The sequence below is a fragment of the Aquila chrysaetos genome, chromosome 18, assembly GCF_900496995.4.
Source record: "Aquila chrysaetos chrysaetos chromosome 18, bAquChr1.4, whole genome shotgun sequence".
Classification (NCBI taxonomy): Eukaryota; Metazoa; Chordata; class Aves; order Accipitriformes; family Accipitridae; genus Aquila; species Aquila chrysaetos.
The window spans coordinates 18,491,300-18,509,157 of record NC_044021.1 but is presented as its reverse complement, the minus strand read 5'-3'; the positions used below and the strand labels follow the sequence as shown (position 1 = coordinate 18,509,157).

General features: G+C 42.0%; 1 protein-coding gene across 1 annotated transcript in view; it reads left to right on the top strand.

Annotated features, from left to right (window-relative positions):
* The window catches only part of NEDD9 (neural precursor cell expressed, developmentally down-regulated 9), a 41,507-nt gene that overhangs the window by 14,593 nt on the left and 9,056 nt on the right, over positions 1–17,858 (top strand). Inside the window, exon 2 of the mRNA XM_030042069.1 lies at positions 2,812–3,252. Within this exon, the coding sequence (XP_029897929.1) occupies positions 2,812–3,252 (441 nt within the window). The remainder of the gene's footprint in view (positions 1–2,811; positions 3,253–17,858) is intronic.

Sequence of the window (17,858 nt, the reverse complement as noted above, 5' to 3'; positions counted from 1 at the left end):
TGGGCCCCAGTGCTGCTGTTTACATGGGAGTTCAAAATGGCAGTCCTGCTTTTCCAAGCCAAAGCTTAATTTATACTGACCTCACTAATGATGCTGATGAAAGGCAAAGCCAGTGTTTCTCATACATTTGAAAGCTGATCCCCCATTTGGAGAAGATGGATCAGAAAACTGATCTCATGCACCCCATTTCAAACACTACATGTCTTGGGAAAAGCATATTCATCTACCTTTTATGTGACATCTGAGCTTACCCTTTTTCCATCCACCAGTCAGCTGTTCATACAACCTCCTGGCCATATGCTACACTGTCCTCATTTTGGCTGGGATAGAGTTAATTTTCTTTCTAGTAGTTGGTATAGTGTTATGTTTTAGATTTAGTATGAGAATAATGCTGATAACACACTGATGTTTTCAGTTGTTGCTAAGCAGTGTTTATACTAAGGATTTTTCAGCTTTTCATCCTCAGCCAGCAAGAAGGCTGGAGGGGCACAAAAAGTTGGGAGGGGACACAGCCAGGACAGCTGACCCAAACCAGCCAAAGGGGTATCCCATACCATGCCCAGTATATAAACTGGGGGGAGTTGGCTGGGAGGGACAGATTGCTGCTTGGGAACTAACTGGGCATCAGTCAGCAAGTGGTGAGCGATTGCATTGTGCATCACTTGTTTTGTATATTCCAATCCTTTTATTATTATTATTATTACTGTCATTTTATTATTGTTATCATCATTATTATTTTCTTCCTTTCCGTTCTATTAAACTGTTCTTATCTCAACCTGCAAGTTTTACTTTTTTTTCCCTGATTCTCTCCCCCATCCCGCTGGGTGGGGGGAAGTGAGTGAGCAGCTGCGTGGTGCTTAGTTGCTGGCTGGGGTTAAACCATGACATACGCTTAAGAAAAGTTGAACTGAAGAAGGTCAAATGGAAGTCTGCTGTCTTGAAGCACAGAGATGATGGGAAAACATCAGTGTATATCAATGGGGAAAGATACAACAAGTGGGGGATAAAAAAAAAATTTTGATATGTCCAAGAAGGAGGATAAATATGACAGATAAAAACACTAAACTGTACTTGACACTATCCCTTTAATAGAGGGAAGATAAATGTTCAGGACAGCTGCATATCCTATCTTACAGTGGATTAGCACCATTTCAGTTTGTGTACTGCATCCAAATACTTCAGCTAGAATGCTCCAGATCCAGGGCTCCCTATATTTTTTCAAGTGCTTACAATTAGTTTATAACCATCTCTTCTGACTGCCTTCACCGAAAAGCAGGCAGGCATGGAGCAGTTCTTGCCAACGCATTTGGAAATATCACCAGAGCCAAGAAATTAAATGTTCATGGCCTTTGTGAGGGGTCCAAGAATGTCAATACAGCCAGCCTGCCTACTTTCCATTGAATACCTAAGCTTGGCCAATTATTCAGAACTGGATGTGCCATACAGGCCTGCAGAGAAAGAGGGAAGGGAGCTGGTTCAGTCTGTGAGAGGAGATGGCACTTGTTAGTAACACACCTGTACCTCACAGACTACAATCTTACATCTGCTCAGAGTTGGCCTAAAACTTCTTAGCACAGTTACTGCTGGTAGCATGGCCACACCAAAACAGAGGTCAGGGCAAGCTGCAAAGCCTGCCTGAAACACTAGGCAAATGCTTGGGAATAGACCTGTGTGAAGTTCCCTATACTAATCTTACTGCTCCACTTGACATAATCAAGCAAAATACATATAAGTACGCTTAAACTATGTTGACACAGGTCAAAGACACTCCTTGGCTGCCCTTAGACTCCTCCCAAGTTACATATAGACATACTCTATGGTAACACTTGGTAACTAAATTCTTAGGTTCTTTGACATAAGGACAGGCCCACAGGGATTGGTACAGCTTTCCCCATGGCAAAGGCATGACTCCAGCTGGGGTCACTGGGCACATTATTTTTTAAATAATGTTCTCTTCAAAGTCTTTCTACAGAGAGTGGGTCTTTGATGAACCTTGTCCTTTGAGGTTGTGTTGTGGTGGTGGTTTTGAGGCAGCAGGGGCGGGGGGGGGGGGGGGGAGAGGCTTTTTACCTATTAAGCTGGTGCTATGCTGCACTGTGCCACCAAGGAAGTTTACAGAAAGAACAAGAAGGCACAGAGCTACATACCAACATGAGCATTGTAGTTCAGAAACTGTGACATTTTGTCAATTTGTATTTTAGGCTGTTTTTTCTCACCAGGTGGTCTACAGATCCCTGACTTTAAGGAGCCTGCAGGTGGCAGCTAAGAAAAGCCAGCCCACTGTCTTTACACTGATGGGATCTGCACCTCTAGTGGAAAGTCTTTTGGGACCCCGCAAATGGAAAAATGTTTGGAAACAAGTGCTCTGGATTATGTCCCTGAGACTCTTGTTCAAGTTTTATTTTAAATATCAGCTAGCTACCTGTAGCAGTATACAGAGCACATTTATAGGGAAATCAATGTCAAGACATGAAGGTACAAGCCCCCATTCACAGGAAGAGCTTCTCAATGCCAAGGGCAGAACTCTTCTGACTTCCTGTCTGTTCACATGAATAGACCATATAAAGAGCTTCTATCTGACCTAGTATTACTGGAAAAGTTCTCACTAGCAGTGTTGCTAATGCATAAGCCTCTTATTTCTCCAGCTTGGGACAGGGGAATCCTGTGCTGCATTATTTTCCATGTTATTTTGATTTCTTGCACACTTCTTTTTCAAATTCAGTTCTTCTCTCCACCTAGAATGTGCTTGAAGTTTTAGAAAAGTTCTAGCTTGTTTGTTCATTTGTTTTTCGTGGTGTTCTTTTTCCATAGAATCTTATGGCAAGAGCCCTGTACGATAATGTCCCTGAATGCGCAGAAGAGTTGGCCTTCCGCAAAGGAGATATTTTGACAGTGATAGAACAGAACACCGAAGGTCTTGAAGGATGGTGGCTCTGCTCCTTACATGGCCGGCAAGGCATCGTTCCAGGCAACCGTGTGAAACTCCTGATAGGTCCAGTGGTACAGGACAGTCCTTCTGGCCAGGATATGTCCAATTCAGGATTGATGCATCAGTCCTTCAACCAGCAAAAGATCTACCAAGTGCCAAGCTCACATGCCTCAGCACGGGATCCTGTCTACCAAGTGCCACCTTCCCATCTGAATCAGGGAATTTATCAAATACCCACTGGTCATGGTCTAGTGGGACAAGATATTTACCAGGTGCCACCCTCCATGCAGAGATGTGTTGATGGTCCAGCTCTGACTAACAAGGTGCGTGCATTTGGTTTCATGTCATAGCTCCAAAGCAGGTCACTTGTGCTGACCACCAGTGAAGTGGTTAATGTCTAGTTCTAGCCTGTGGACTTAAGATGTAGGAAGGATAAACATATATAAGTTACTGCTGTAACTTTACTGCTGTGGGAAGAAGAGCAAGGTCCAGTTCTTAATGGCTTGCTTAATTCACAACTGAGATGGACGGTAGAGCATTTGGGGAGGTATGTGATCTTGTGTCCTCACAGGCTCCCAGGGAAGCTGAAACACATCTGGCCTATGCACTTTTGCATTATATGCTCAAAAGAGAGCTGCTGCAGTAAGATTAACTCTCCCACAAATTAATGAACAGTTACATCACCTGCCCAAGTAATTTTTGTTTAATTAAAAATGATGTATAGTCCTGCTGGAGAAGTCCCAGTGGGTCTAAATTACAAAGAGAAAGCAATGATTAATGAGACAAGGGCCATACTTGAAAGAGTGAGGGAGGAAGAGGATGATGATAATGAGGGATGTTTTAATACCGAACCTAAAGTTTATAAGGGTGCACCTGATATTTATCTACAGCTAAATTTCTTGATTGAAAGTGGGAGCTGCAACAGCTCCATGATGCAGCCATTATTGCAGCAGATGAGAGCTCCCAAGGCTCCAGTGAGAGGCATTGCATTATGTGGGCCCCCCCTTATTCCTGCTGTCCCTCTCAGGCTCTCCCCATCTCCTGTCACTCCCTCATTTTACCTTCACAGGGCACCTGCCAGGTACCCTGGTGGCAGACAGTTCCTTGGTGGCTGAAAAGGGTTAAGGAAGGTACCTGAGGGAGGAAGGAGATTCTCCTGGCCTTCCAGACGCCTTATTGCCAAGCCAAAAAGAAGTTCCTACAGTCCCTCCATTCCCAGCTCAACAGCTCCAGCTTTTAGCATCCTCCTTACCTTTAGAGCTTAAAGCATAGTATTTATATACAAGTTGTGAGCAGATGTCTCTGTCAGGAAGTTCCTGAATGGTTTAAACTTTGATCTTCTAATTTAGATTGGCAAGACAGTCTGTTTCAGGTTTTTCCCCCTGCCTCACCCCCACCTCACCCTTTTTCATATCAGGCCTTTGGAAGACATCTTCTAATGCTTTTATTTCCTTATTATAATTTCATTTTCCTTGATAAGAATAAATGGGTTTTTTTTCCTTATGAGCAAGAGAAAAAGACCCGTGAAATCATTCCAAGTCAACTTATAAAGAGGTTTGTTTGCTTAGCTTTTCCACAATTATGCTTTGTAGGGTGTGCAGGAAGATAAAATGAGAAAATTGCACTTGCTGCACAGGTAGAGATGGGAGCTTTGTTGGAGTAATTATGTGAGTTTTCCTGAGAAATCTCGCATTTTTTCCTCTCATTTTCTCCTTTTCCTATAAACTAGATACAGTGAAATCTTTTTCAGGGGCAGGATAGTTTACTTATCCACAGTAGCATTTAGATACCCTCCCAGGTAGTTAGTGAACACCTGGTAAATAGCCTATTGATGGGACACCACTGAAGAGATCACATTTTAGTGTATTCTGTATGAAACATTACAGCGCTATGCAGAGGTGCCTCAGCTAGCCAGCTTGGGCCACAGGAGATGCACCATACTGCAGAGCTGCCCTGAAGTCTGTTGGGAAGCCCAAGATACTAGCTTGGAATAAGTGCTATGTACTTTAATTTTAGGACCTGCCCTGCCTAAATGATCATTAGCTTAGCATAATGCAAGTGTGTGTGTACTCTGCACAGTGTAAGCCTGAAAGGAAAAAATTCTCCAACTGCATGCAGAGTCTCTTCTCCCTCCTCCCACCCTCTCCATCTCCACTGAAACTAATAGGACATTCTGCATAAACCTGGTTGCTACAGGGACTGTGTTAAAACCCTAGGTACACTGAGAAACTGAAATCTTTGTTTTAATTGAAGTGCAAACTTCTTGCTGAGATGCAAAAATCAGAGGCACTAAAGCACCTGTTTTCTCCAAGTTCTGCCTAGAAATTTTTCAGCAAGCTTGAATATGCATTTTTCTGAATTCAGATCACCTTCTTTAGAAAACTAAGACCATTTATTTGGCTGACTTGTAACTTGTTTCATTTAATTCCTTGCAACCTATGAAAAGGTCAGCTATGCTGCATAAAAACAAATGGCTATGCTGTCAACTGTAGAATAAACTAAACATGCACATGTATAAAGCATTTTACCCTCAGCAAAGTAGCTACCAACCTGCTTAGCACTAGCCAGTTCTTGTTACTTAGGATAGGATCGCTTTAATCCTGATTTTAAATTTATTTAGCCTAAGAGCCCTGAGTCTCAGGATTCACTGTATATTAGTAGCAGGCTTCCTGGATGGCACACCTCATGGCAGTGTCCTGCTTTGATCAGAGGCAGGTATGTCTTTAGTCCCTTGGAATTGTTCAGTTCTACACTAAAAAGAGCCCATTGGGATTGAAACCATGGTAGACAAGAGAGAACTGTAGGGTTATTGGTAATGGAGGTCTCAGTGAGTTAAAACATACTCCATTCTTTAGCATCCTAACCTTGCAAAACTGCTTTTTAGTGCTACAGCTGCAACTATCTGTTAATGCCTTTGTGAAAGAAAAGCCTAATTAAGGGGAAGCACTTTAGCACTTGCCTCTGTTTGAGCAAACAGTCTGTCCTCCAAATCCTTCTCCTCCTCCTCCTCTAGGGATCAGTAAAAACAATCCTTAGTATTAAGGAAAGCAGGAAATCTTGAAGATTTGACTTTGGGAATCTTTGCTTTGACTTCCAAAATGATGAATCTCTTTTCTCAGACTTGTGACACCTGCCCAATAGCTTAAGTGAGCCACTCTGCCTTCTTCCATCAGCAGAAACAGCTGGTTAGCAAGTTGTGCATTTTGGCAGTTTTAAGGACATTGAAGGGTTTTGCTGTGAGGTCGTCCCATATGTAAGCCTTCTTCCTTCCCATGGCGGTAGCTAGAGAAGACTGTGGCCTCTAGACACCATTCTAAGCAGGACCAGCAGCAGTTTTTATCCTATCCATTTCTGTGCATATTTGCCCATTTTCTTTGTGCAAATGTGTGGTTTGGCTGCCATACAAGTTTTACAGGCAAAGCTTAGGAACTGCTGTCAGGCAGGAATTGTCTAGCCTCAAGCAACAGTAAATCAACAGCAGGCATGTTATAAAGCTATGCTGAGGTAACAGATCTTGTTAGCCAGAAAGGCAAAGCAACTCAAAAAGGAGTCCTGAGGCAGGTAATTATAATGATGAATTGATTCTGGCCAAGCTAGTTGTTGACAACAGCTCCTCCTGTTGTATCGGCTCCTTCTATCAAATAAAAATACCACCTTCTAAAACTCACCGTACAAATGACAGAGATAACGAGGGATGGTTTAAAATTAGCCTTGGTTAGCCCCAAGCTTTTATAGCTGTGCTGCATGTTTAGTCACAAAATAGTTACACCCCTAAGTGTGAAGAGTGTCTGGCGAGCATAAAGATACAAAAGCTGTATCTTAGAATTTATTCCTTCTTTCTGTGCTCTGCCTTCAAACTTACTCTCTTTTTCTGCAACCAGCAAAGAGAAAGAATCTTCAGACAAATCTGACATTCAGGAAACCTGGGTTTTATCCTTGCCGCAGACTTCTGCATAGTCTTGAGTGGTGTTTTTGCACTTCAGCAATCTCATCTGCAAAATATGTGGGGTAATTATGAGGGAACTCATTCTGGACAGACTACTTGGAGCACATCCTTTGGGAAAGGTGCTGTCAAAGCACAAAGTCTCTTTTGCATCTGTGATTAATTATTAGTTCACACATGAGCTTTAAAATAGTGAAAGTGACATGGAAAAAAAGACACCACTGTAATTTAAACACTCTTTTTCTGGTTTAGTATTTCCCCTAACTGATCTGTTGTGCTGTCCCTGCCATCCTGAAAATAGCATTGGCCAAAAAATTTAAAGGAAACACTTCCTTGTTGGAAAACAGTTTTGACAAATTCTGAAAGCTTTCTGTAGGAACCAGTAGCTTTCAGGAGAACTTTTGATCAAGGGAAATCAGCACAAAACAGAATATGAGGCTGATACATCACAGCTGTTCAACCAGGGAAGAGGCTGCACTGCAGGGCTTAGCAGCCCTGAACTACAACTCCCACAAGGCATGGACTAACGCAGGCAAATAGAGATCAATGCCAACTTGGAAGACATCAGCTTTTTTTTGTTTGTTGGTCTGTTTGAACTGGAGTTTTATAGTTCAGGAAACACTCACATTTATCCATCTTTTAAAAGTGGATAAAGCAGGACAGGGAAGGAAATTATTCACGCGTGAACATCCCTGGCCTATTTCCAAGTATAAACATCCCCTTGACAGATCAAGGGTTTCACACCCTGACATCCTGTGATCTCCACCTTCTTCAAGAGTTCACTGCCTTCAGCAGGAGGTTTAGGTAAACTACGGCTAAGGGAACGGACCTTGTTCCTTGGTCTTTATTTGTGTTAGAGTCATGTTGGTTGAATCCATGAGAAAGTGGAAACGCCACCCCACAAGCAGCACCACCCTGACAATTCTGGCGCAGACTTCAGTAGCAGAAGCCAGTTAGCCACGTTACAATGTTTTTCCTTCCAATTAAACAAGTACTGTCTTAGCTGGGAGGAAACAAATGGCTGTATATAACGTTTGTTCCAGAAATAAGCCTGCCTTTACATTGTTATCTTTTTTCTTGCCTATTTTCACGTTTATGAAGTAAGAAGAGACATACACTAAGTATATTAGAGTTGTGTGGCAAACACATTTTGCCAACAAACTACAAAATACTAGATACAGTCCCATTTTTTTTGATGACAAAATATATTTACATTCCAAGATAGAATGTCCCCGTTTACCCTCAAGTCTGAAATACCAGAGCTTCCTGTGATGCGGTTTACTTAAATGACCCAGTCATCTTCTAGTCCCTCTTCTGCTTTCACATTACAAATTCTACTTTGGGGATTTGTATCCCTTGTAACAAAATATTGCTTCAGTGTTAGAAGTGCTGAACACACAGCAAATTTGCTGAGTACAGCAGGAACGGTAACACATACCTCAACACTCGGTGCCCTGTTTAACAAAGTGCAGTCTAAAGGGTGAAATTCTCTCAAATTAAATGCAAACTCAATGGTAAAAACAGCACACGGCCTTTTCCTTAGACTCAGGAGTTTCACTTGTAACTTTCCATGTGACACTAATAGGAGAAAAGCTGTTTTACTGATAAAAAGCCTGTGCAGTTAATCTATCCTCAGTGGTCTCCATGAAAACCACTGAGTGAAGAAACCCTCATCCACAAGTTAGAGTAAGCAGTAGTTACTCACTGATGTGATTCGTAGAGAAATATTTTAAGAAAAAGACTGCATTTTATTAGGCTGAGCAAACATATGAGCTCAACATTACTCCCTGTTTCTCCCTAAGCACAGGGCTCTTTTTAATCAGTTCTATTTGTAGACCAGAGGCATGCATTTTTTCCCTGTAGTATCAGAAAAAAGGCCAGTCCTGCAATCTCATCCAACAACTGAGGTCCCCAGGGACACAAATCAGCCTGCACAAGCATAAGTACAGGATCAAACCTTCGCTAAAAAAAAAAAAAAAAAAAAAGGAATAAAAAGAAAAATGCAAGCTTATAGACTGTTTCTTGCTGATTAGAAATCTAACTGGACCTTTGGCTACATCTGAACACACACTAACCAAACACTAAGTTTGGGTAGTCTAAATTTCCCTGTAAGTACTACAACCCAAGCACAGCAGCAGAGCATTTTACAGAAACGTGAGTGGAAAACTGATTATTCAAAAAGTGAATCTCTTCGTAAGGAGGAAGTGTGGTTTCTGGAGATAGGAGATGGATAGATGAAGATGGGTTGCTAACAGTCAGAAAACATAGTTCTATTGAAATCCGAAGGCTTTGCAGGCATTCGATGATTTTTGTAGATGTTTTGTTTTGGAGGAAGACTAATTAGCCTCAGAATATCATCATTCCACATGTCTGGCATGAAGTGTTTCCATTTTTCTTTTTTAAATAGCAGTGGTAATATTGCATCAGTTTTTTAAAAAAGTAATTTAAATTAAGCTTTCTCCCAAAACAGATCATTAGAATGGAATCAAAGTGAAATTGATGTAGTTAAGTTCCTAGGAGACAAATTTTCCATAAGACAGTCCATCCCTAATCCTTAAAAGACACTAAACATATTCCCATTGTGTCTTGCCATCACAACTTTTTTGTATGCACAATCAGTCCTGACTGAGGTCTGGTATATAATAATTATATAGATGCAACAGACAATTAATGATGGAGTTTATATCTGTTTAAAATGTGTCTATAGCTTCCATAAACTTGCCAAAGCAAGCTATGCTAATCTAAACACCAGTTAATAGGAGCACTAGTCCGTACAGCTGCCTTGAGAAACCCCTACCAAAATCAAGCCAGAATATAGCTTGTGAGCCGGAGAACCTCTACAAATCACATGAAATTGAGCTGCTTCTTGATGGAAGGTTTTCTTTGCCTACTTCTCTCAGAGCAACATAGTTCCCAACCTAAATGATTTAGGGACACTTCCATTGTTTCTGCCCAAGTGTACCTCCAAGAGCACTCTTGTGGAATTGAAACTCTTTGGCAATGCTTCATGTCAGCCATTTTTTTTGCCTACTGGGAAATGCTAATTCACCAAAACTGAAACTGGTGACAGGGAAGGATCTCTTCTGAGAAACATCTTAAAGGAAGAAAGAAAATATTTGAAGGGAAACAAGAACTCATGGAAATACCCTACTTCAATTCCCAAATGAAGCTTTTTTTTTCCCCCCTCCAACTTTCCATCTAGAAATTCAATATAGGCAGGAAGAAATAACAGAAATAAGATGAAGCTCCTCAAAAGAATTGAAACGAGTTGTTTGAGCTGAACCAAACTGGTTTATTGTTTGTGAGCCTTTAGGATTTCATGTCATTCAAAACAGTAAGACCACTCTCTGCCCTACCTGTCCCAGCACCTCATCTTCTCATCCTTTTTCTTCATTTCCTCTCCTCCTGCAAACCTGCCCTAAATTTAGGCTTCTGTCTTTGAGATGAGACAGTCATAGTATTACTAGCATAGAAAACAAGTGCATGTTTGCCAAATGATTCTTCATGCGACAACCTTTTTAAAATGGGAAGACTAGACAGATTGGGATGGCAAAGCAAGACACTGCTGTAAGTATTTATCACGGGCAAGATACCAAAACGCTGAGGTGCTGAGTTTCACCGCACGCTTCTCATTAATCAAAACTCCAGCTCAAATTTAATCACAGGTTTCCAGAGAGCGCTTTATCAGATAAATATATTTCTCCACTAGAAGAACTTAGCACACAATAATTTGGGGATTTTGTTTCTCCTTAAGATCCATTCACAGACATTTACTTCAGAGTGCATGCCTGTTCTAACAGCAGTACTGCAATACAAGCTCATTAGCACTGTTGGCCAACACATGCAGAAATGGTGATGTCACTGTCTGTCTAAAAGCGAGTAATTGTCATGGGGATGGCACTGGTAAAAAACTTTTAGCAAGAGTATTGGACAAGTATCCTCTTTCACACTTCTCTTTAAAATGCTGATAATTTAATAATAACAGGTATGTTTTATTCGTCCCTCTCGTTCTCTTCCTCTCAAAAAACGTGACAGCCTCTGAAGCGTTGGTTTGACTCTTTTTAATCACATTTTGTAAGCAAGAATGACTCCACCAGAAGCTAGGAAATACCCCTTCCCAGTCAGCCTTGCAATTCAAGGCCAGCCAGCACCAAGCCTGTTCCACTGACACAGGCAGAAATGTTGCTCATAACACAATTGGCAGAAAGCCCTAGAGTTGATGCAAGAGCAGGATCAGGTCATGAAAGCATCATTAAAAGAAAAAAAAAATAAAAAAAAAATGGGGTCAGTAAAGTCTTGTCAGTGACAAAATTGTTGAACTTTTTTTGTGCCTCATACTACTCATTCAGTAAGGTCTGTAGACAGAGACCTTTATATCTGCATTTAGTTTAGTGAACACCAGCAGCAAGCAAAAATTGAACACCATAATCCAAAGCTACAGCAAGTCAGCACCATTCCATTACACTTAATACAGCCCTGTCATTTTGCGCTAATGGGAGCTTAGGTTATTTATGTAACTCCATAGATTAAAAAAAAAAAGTAATATATTTAGTTGTTTAGAAAAATAACAAACCTGCACTTTAGATTTAGTAAAAACATGAAACTGAAAAACAGTGTAATGAACCTGCGTTTGTGTGCTGGTTAATAGACAGGGTCACACCAGAAGTTGACGAGTCAGGATTAGGCTAGTTGAAAAGCAGTTGGCTATACCTATATCACCAGCAGTTGAGGGTTTGAGTCATGGCCAGCTCATGATTTCACATTTTTTATTTTAAATCGTTTTTACACCTTCTGCTGTACATCTTCAAGACTCACAACCCAAAACTTGCATAAATCTGGTTGAAATAATACGACCTCAGAAAGAGATAAGTGTAACACCCATTTCGTTACTTGTTATTTGCATTCAAATACCATGGGGGCATTTTTTAAGGCTTGGCATCTACTGGTGAGGCACTTTGTAACCACATTTAAAAGTTTCCGTTTAAAGCCCTGAGCCTGCAAAGTTAGGCATTTTTAATTTAACACACCATGAATCAGTGACATCTGGACATGCTTTAGCCGTGAGAGCACATACAGTTACAGCAGAAAAGCAGATCTTCATAGGCATAGCTCTTGGACAACAAATGGACATAAAGCATAGGAGAAAATAAGCAGGTATTTTGAAGATGGAAACAACATCAAAAACTATAAATCAGTTCTGTATCAGGGTAGTATTTGTCACATATCCTTATCTTCACACATCTCAAGTCTTACTTCTTAGAAAATTCACTGGGGAACACCCAGTCAAAGACAAGTGGCAGTGTCACTATGTGCATCGATACCGCATTTCTTTCCGCCACACAGTAGAGCTGATAACTCACTCAGCCCAGGAAAGAAGATGCAGTAATTTTTGTTGATTTCCTCATGCCTTTCAGAAACAGCACTAGAAGCAACTCATAGTTGCAGCTACAAGCCTGGTGCATTAGAAGAAATGCCTCTGTAGGTTTCCTCCCCTCTCTTTCAGCTTGTGAGCCTTGATCAAAAGCTCTCCAATGGTTCAGTCTTGGCAGAAAATACTCTACTAGAGCATTTTATAGTGGCCTGATGTTCATACATTATTTAGGTTAAAATAAAGTGTTATGATTTGATAATCCTTAAGACCTACAGCAACTTACAAAACCAAAACATTTATAAGAGCAAGTATCCTTAGCACATGTGAGAATGAAACCCCAACCTTTACTCACTGACAGCTGGGGAACACATAGTATGTCATCATATATAGCAAATAAGTAAGTCAAGGCTACTGCTTCATAAAAACATTTTTGCTCTTTTTTTACAGCAGACAATATTGAGTGATACAATAGGTATTACTGTCAGGAAATTCATTATCAGTCACTAGAAATCTTGATGCAGCCTGCAAAAGACAGGAGAGGAAACACTATGTGCTTTCTGTGAAAAAGACAAGAGTTTTAGCTAGCTAGCCTGGTTCTTTCAAATACCCAGATTACCTTAGAGACTCTTTTTTTTTAACACCTTTCCCAAGAAGAAACATTTTGGCAGACACACCTAGCCTCCTAAGTACATGCAGCAAAACAGAAAGATGGACTAGGAGGTGGCTCACTACCTGATCCAGCATTATTCAGTATCTCCTGTCACTGCCTTGCAAAGGACTAGGAGTTCAAGAGAGTAGGGATTAGGTTTTTTCCCCTAATTCTCTCTCTCTTATAATTTCCCCACATTATCTTTGGCTATTTCATTCTCCTTACAAGCCTAAGAGAGCCCAGGTAGCTGTTATATATCCACCTAAGAGGCTTAGGAGCAGAATTTCAACAACTAGAGTTTTGTGTTACATTTACAGAAACACTTTACAACAGAAAACAATCATACTCTTTTTCCTTTACTTACATTTTCATTCATTTTTTTTCCCCATGTCCAAGCTTTATAACAGTCCCACTTTATGCACCACCACTGGGCCTGCTCCAGGGCACGACTCTTCCCAGGGTAAGCTACAGCTGATTTAAATAGATATAGCACTGACAGCTGAGATTAGCAGCAGTTGATGGCAGTAGCTCATCAACTGCTGAGAGTTACCCATGAGGTGAAGAGGAGAGCATCAGGGGAGGAAATATATTTTAATACAATTCTTCATCCAGATTTAAAATAAATATATAAATTTACCTCACATGCCTCCTCTTTTCCACCTCCAGAAAGCACTGATCTATTTTAAAAGCAATCAGCAGGCATCAGTATGTTCTTGGGGTTAAGAGGCCGTACTGGGAAATCGCAAGCTGCCCTTTTCAGCTCCCCTGTCTGCCTGTGGTTTGGGTGGGGCAAAGTGTTGCAGAGGTGCAACATACCTCTGCTTCAGTTCTCTCACCTGTAAAACTTGGCAAAGCTTGTTTCCTATCATTCTGCATACAAGGCATTGCTCTTCCTGGGAGCAGGCCGAATTCTGCCCTCCACAGTGCTGCTATAAATTCAGAGTAATTCTGTTGGCTTCAGTAGGTTTATTTGCTCTTTGTCCTTGTTAAACAATGTAAACTACAGTGTTGTGCATCTGCCATAAGCACAAGAACTGTCCTGTTGCTGCCTTAGTTAGGAATGTTCTCTATTGCAGCCTAACGTTCATTTTAATCCTAGAAGAAATAGAATGGATTTTTTTCCCTTATATTTAGGGAAGAGGGATTTAATGAACCACAGGACTGGATATTTTTGCAAAGTACATGCACATTCAGCTCTTTTTCTTGGTTAGGAACATGCCATTGGCATGGAAGAGACCCAAGTAATTGCTTTTGGAAGAGCATGGTCTTCAGCAAGAACAGAACAAACTTTCTGCTCAATTGTCTCTGTTTTGCAGTACTGAAAGTTTGAAGTAGGCTCATTACATGTTTCACCAGAGCCAAACCTGGTCCCCGTTAGTTGCTCTGCATGGATTAAGTGGTTAACTATGTTTTGAGAATGTTGGGTTAGATAGTTTGCGGGAACACCATCTGTTTCCTTCAATGCGTAAACAAAGAAAATTGCTGGTTTGAAATGCAGGATTATTTAAACTCGGATGACCACAGGCATTCTTAAAAGAGAAGAGGTAAAAGGAGAAAGAATCCTCATGAGGTCTGAAGTTCAGTGACATTTGTTAGGAAATAAATTCCTAAGTACCAGACAGGGCTGCTATCCCTGTTCCAGATGTGGGAGAAGGGGAACTTTTCTTTTGCAGCTACCTCCTTCCTTCTGAAGTCCATCTTCAAAACTAAACTGCCATCAAACATTCAAAACCATAAGAAAGGGTTCAACAATGTGTTGAAAGGGCTGAGCATCCCAATTCAGAAGCAGCAAGTTAATTTACTATATTTATGGGTGAATATCCAAAATCAAAAGTTACTTCTGAAAATACTGGATTTGGTACCTTTCTTCACCTACCCAGCTACCTCCCTCTTCCTCATACAGAACAAGCAGTGCAACCACATGTCCTGGCTTTCCATGTAAGGTCATGTCTTGGGGACATGAGAGTCAACAAATGCTCCACATTTTCACTTTGTCATGTAGCATGGGTATTCTTTTAATTACTGTTACAAAACATTCACTCAGGATATGTTTTGGTGGTGAGCTGCTTCTGTTCTGAACTGACTGGGAACAAGCAGTCCAAGAGGCACGTTTAACCTAATGAAAAGTGTTGGAAGGGAAGAAGGATGGAGGAACAACAGGAAACGTTCTTGTACTCAGTGCAGACCAGATCAGCATTTGTAGAGGATTTTATGATGAACTTGCTCAGAACATGTTGTTACTGGATAATAATCCTGCACACAGGAAAATATACCTGAGTCACTGGGAGAAAAAAGTTCTCTTTCATGTTATCAACAAACGTTGGTTGTTAGTGGGTGTTGCTGAGTTTCTTAAAGTCGTATTTTCTGTCTTCCGTATAGCTTTTTCAGAAGCCTAAAAAGGAGCAGACTTAAAAGCCTCTGATGCTTTTTTATTTGGAAAATAAATGCCACCCTGAGTGCACTGCTAAGCACAGCACCGCAGACAGCTCAGGTCTTCTGTCCGCAGTCACCCATGTAGGTGAGCTGTACTCATGAATACCCAGAATCAGGCACTTCGTGTTTAACCTCTCACTTCCTTTGACAACAGCAGGAAGCACCCAGAGCAGGGGTTTGTTTCACCCAAATAAAGGAGTGACCCTGCTTGGTCACTACTTCAGGTTAGTCTTGTCTGGGAAAGAGTGAAAGTGTCAAGATACATGATAAAAAGTCCTGCGGCACTGAATGAAACTGGTTTCCTTCATCTGACCAGTCTAGCTGTAGTGTAGTTATTTAGGATTGTATCACAGCACAGTAAATAAAAACAGCAGCCTTGTAGTACTGTAGGCCTTTCATATAGCATCTGGTATGTCAGCCTTTTTTGAAAAATGGGAAAGGTCTCTAAGGATGAGCTGCAAGAATAACTGCAGCTGCATGATACTCTTGTTTGCAGAGTGAGGGAGGATCTCTGTAAATACTGGGCATGAGCACAGCTTGTCTTCCACGTCTGTTCCAGGCTCCCCGGTGTAAGGATATCATCTGCTTTGCCACCAGGGCTTCTTTTTACAAAAGCAAAATATCATGTTTACCTATAACAACAAGAGCAAGTGGTTTTACTTGTGCGTGCTTAGGGACGTGATCTAGTGGTGGACTTGGCAGTGTTAGGTTTACAGTTGGACTTGATGATCTTAAAGGTCTTTTCCAACCCTCTATAATTCTATGCCTTATTACCTGTGCTGCTCAGATCAGCTCCCTTTTTTATATTAGCATCATGGAATGGTTTGGGTTGGAAGCGACCTTAAAGATCATCTAGTTCCAACCCCCCTGCCATGGGCAGGGACACCTTCCACTAGACCAGGTTGCTCAAAGCCCCATCCAACCTGGCCTTGAACACTTCCAGGGAGGGGGCATCCACAACTTCTCTGGGCAACCTGTTCCAGTGTCTCATCACCACCACAGTAAAGAATTTCTTCCTTATATCTAATCTAAATCTACCCTCTTTCAGTTTAAAACCATTACCCCTCCTGCTGTCACAACACTCCCTGTTCAAGAGTCCCTCCCCATCTTTCCTCCGGTCTCCCCGGAGCCTTCTCTTCTCCAGACTGAACAACCTCAACTCTCAGCTTATCCTCACAGGGGAGGTGCTCCAGCCCCCTGATCATCTTTGTGACCCTCCTCTGGACCCACTTGAGCAGGTCCATGTCTTTCTTACACTGGGGGCCCCAGAGCTGAACACAGTACTCCAGGTGGGGTCTCATGAGAGTGGAGTAAGAGGGGGAGAATCACCTCTCTAGACCTGCTGGTCATAATTCTTTTGCTGCAGCCCAGGATGCGATTGGCTTTCTGGGCTGCGAGCACACATCACTGGCTCATATTCAGTTTTTCATCCACTAATAACCCCAAGTCCTTCTCCACAGGGCTGCTCTCGATCCGCTCATTGCTCAGCCTGTATTTGTGTTCAGGATTGCCCCAACCCATGTGCAGGACCTTGCACTTGGCCTTGTTGAACTTCATAAGGTTTGCACGGGCCCACCTCTCAAGCCTGTCAAGGTCCCTGTGGGTAGCATCCCTTCCCTCCAGAGCGTCGACCGCACCACACAGCTTGGTGTCATTGCAAACTTGCTGAGGGTGCACTCAATCCCACTGTCCATGTTGCCAACAAAGATGTTAAATGGCACCGGTCCCAATACCAACCCCTGAGGAATGCCATTCATCACTGGTCTCCACTTGGACATTGAGCTGTTGACCGTAACTCTTTGAGTGCGACCATCCAGCCAATTCCTTATCCACCAAGTGGTTCATCCGTCAAATTCATGTCTCTCCAATTTAGAGACAAGGATGTCGTGTGGGACAGTGTCAAATGCTTTGCACAAGTCCAGGTAGATGACGTCCATTGCTCTTCCCTTGTCCACCAACACTGTAACCCTGTTGTAGAAGGCCACGCATGATTTGCCTTTAGTGAAGCTATGTTGGCTGTCACTAATCATCTCCTTATTTTCCATGTGCCCTAGCATAGTTTTCCAGGAGGATCCGCTCCATGATCTTGCTGGGCACAGAGGTGAGACTGACTGGCCTGTAGTTCCCCGGGTCTTCCTTTTTTCCCTTTTTAAAAATGGGGGTTATGTTTCTCCTTTTCCAGTCAGTGGGAACTTCACCGGACTACCACAACTTCTCAAATATGATGGAGAGTGGCTTAGCCACTTCATCTGCCAGTTCTCTCGGGACACGTGGATGCATTTCATCAGGCCCCATGGACTTGTGCACCTTCAGGCTCCTCAGATGGTCTCGAACATGGTCTTCTCCTGCAGTGAGCGGTTCTTCATTCTCCCAGTCCCTGCCTTTGCCTTCTGCAACTTGGGGCCGTGTGGCTGGAGCACTTGCTGGTGAAGACCAAGGCAAATAAGTCGCTGAGTACCTCAGCCTTCTCCATGTCCTGGGCAACCAGGTCTCCTGTTTCCTTCCAGAGAGGGCTCACATTTTCCCTAGTCTA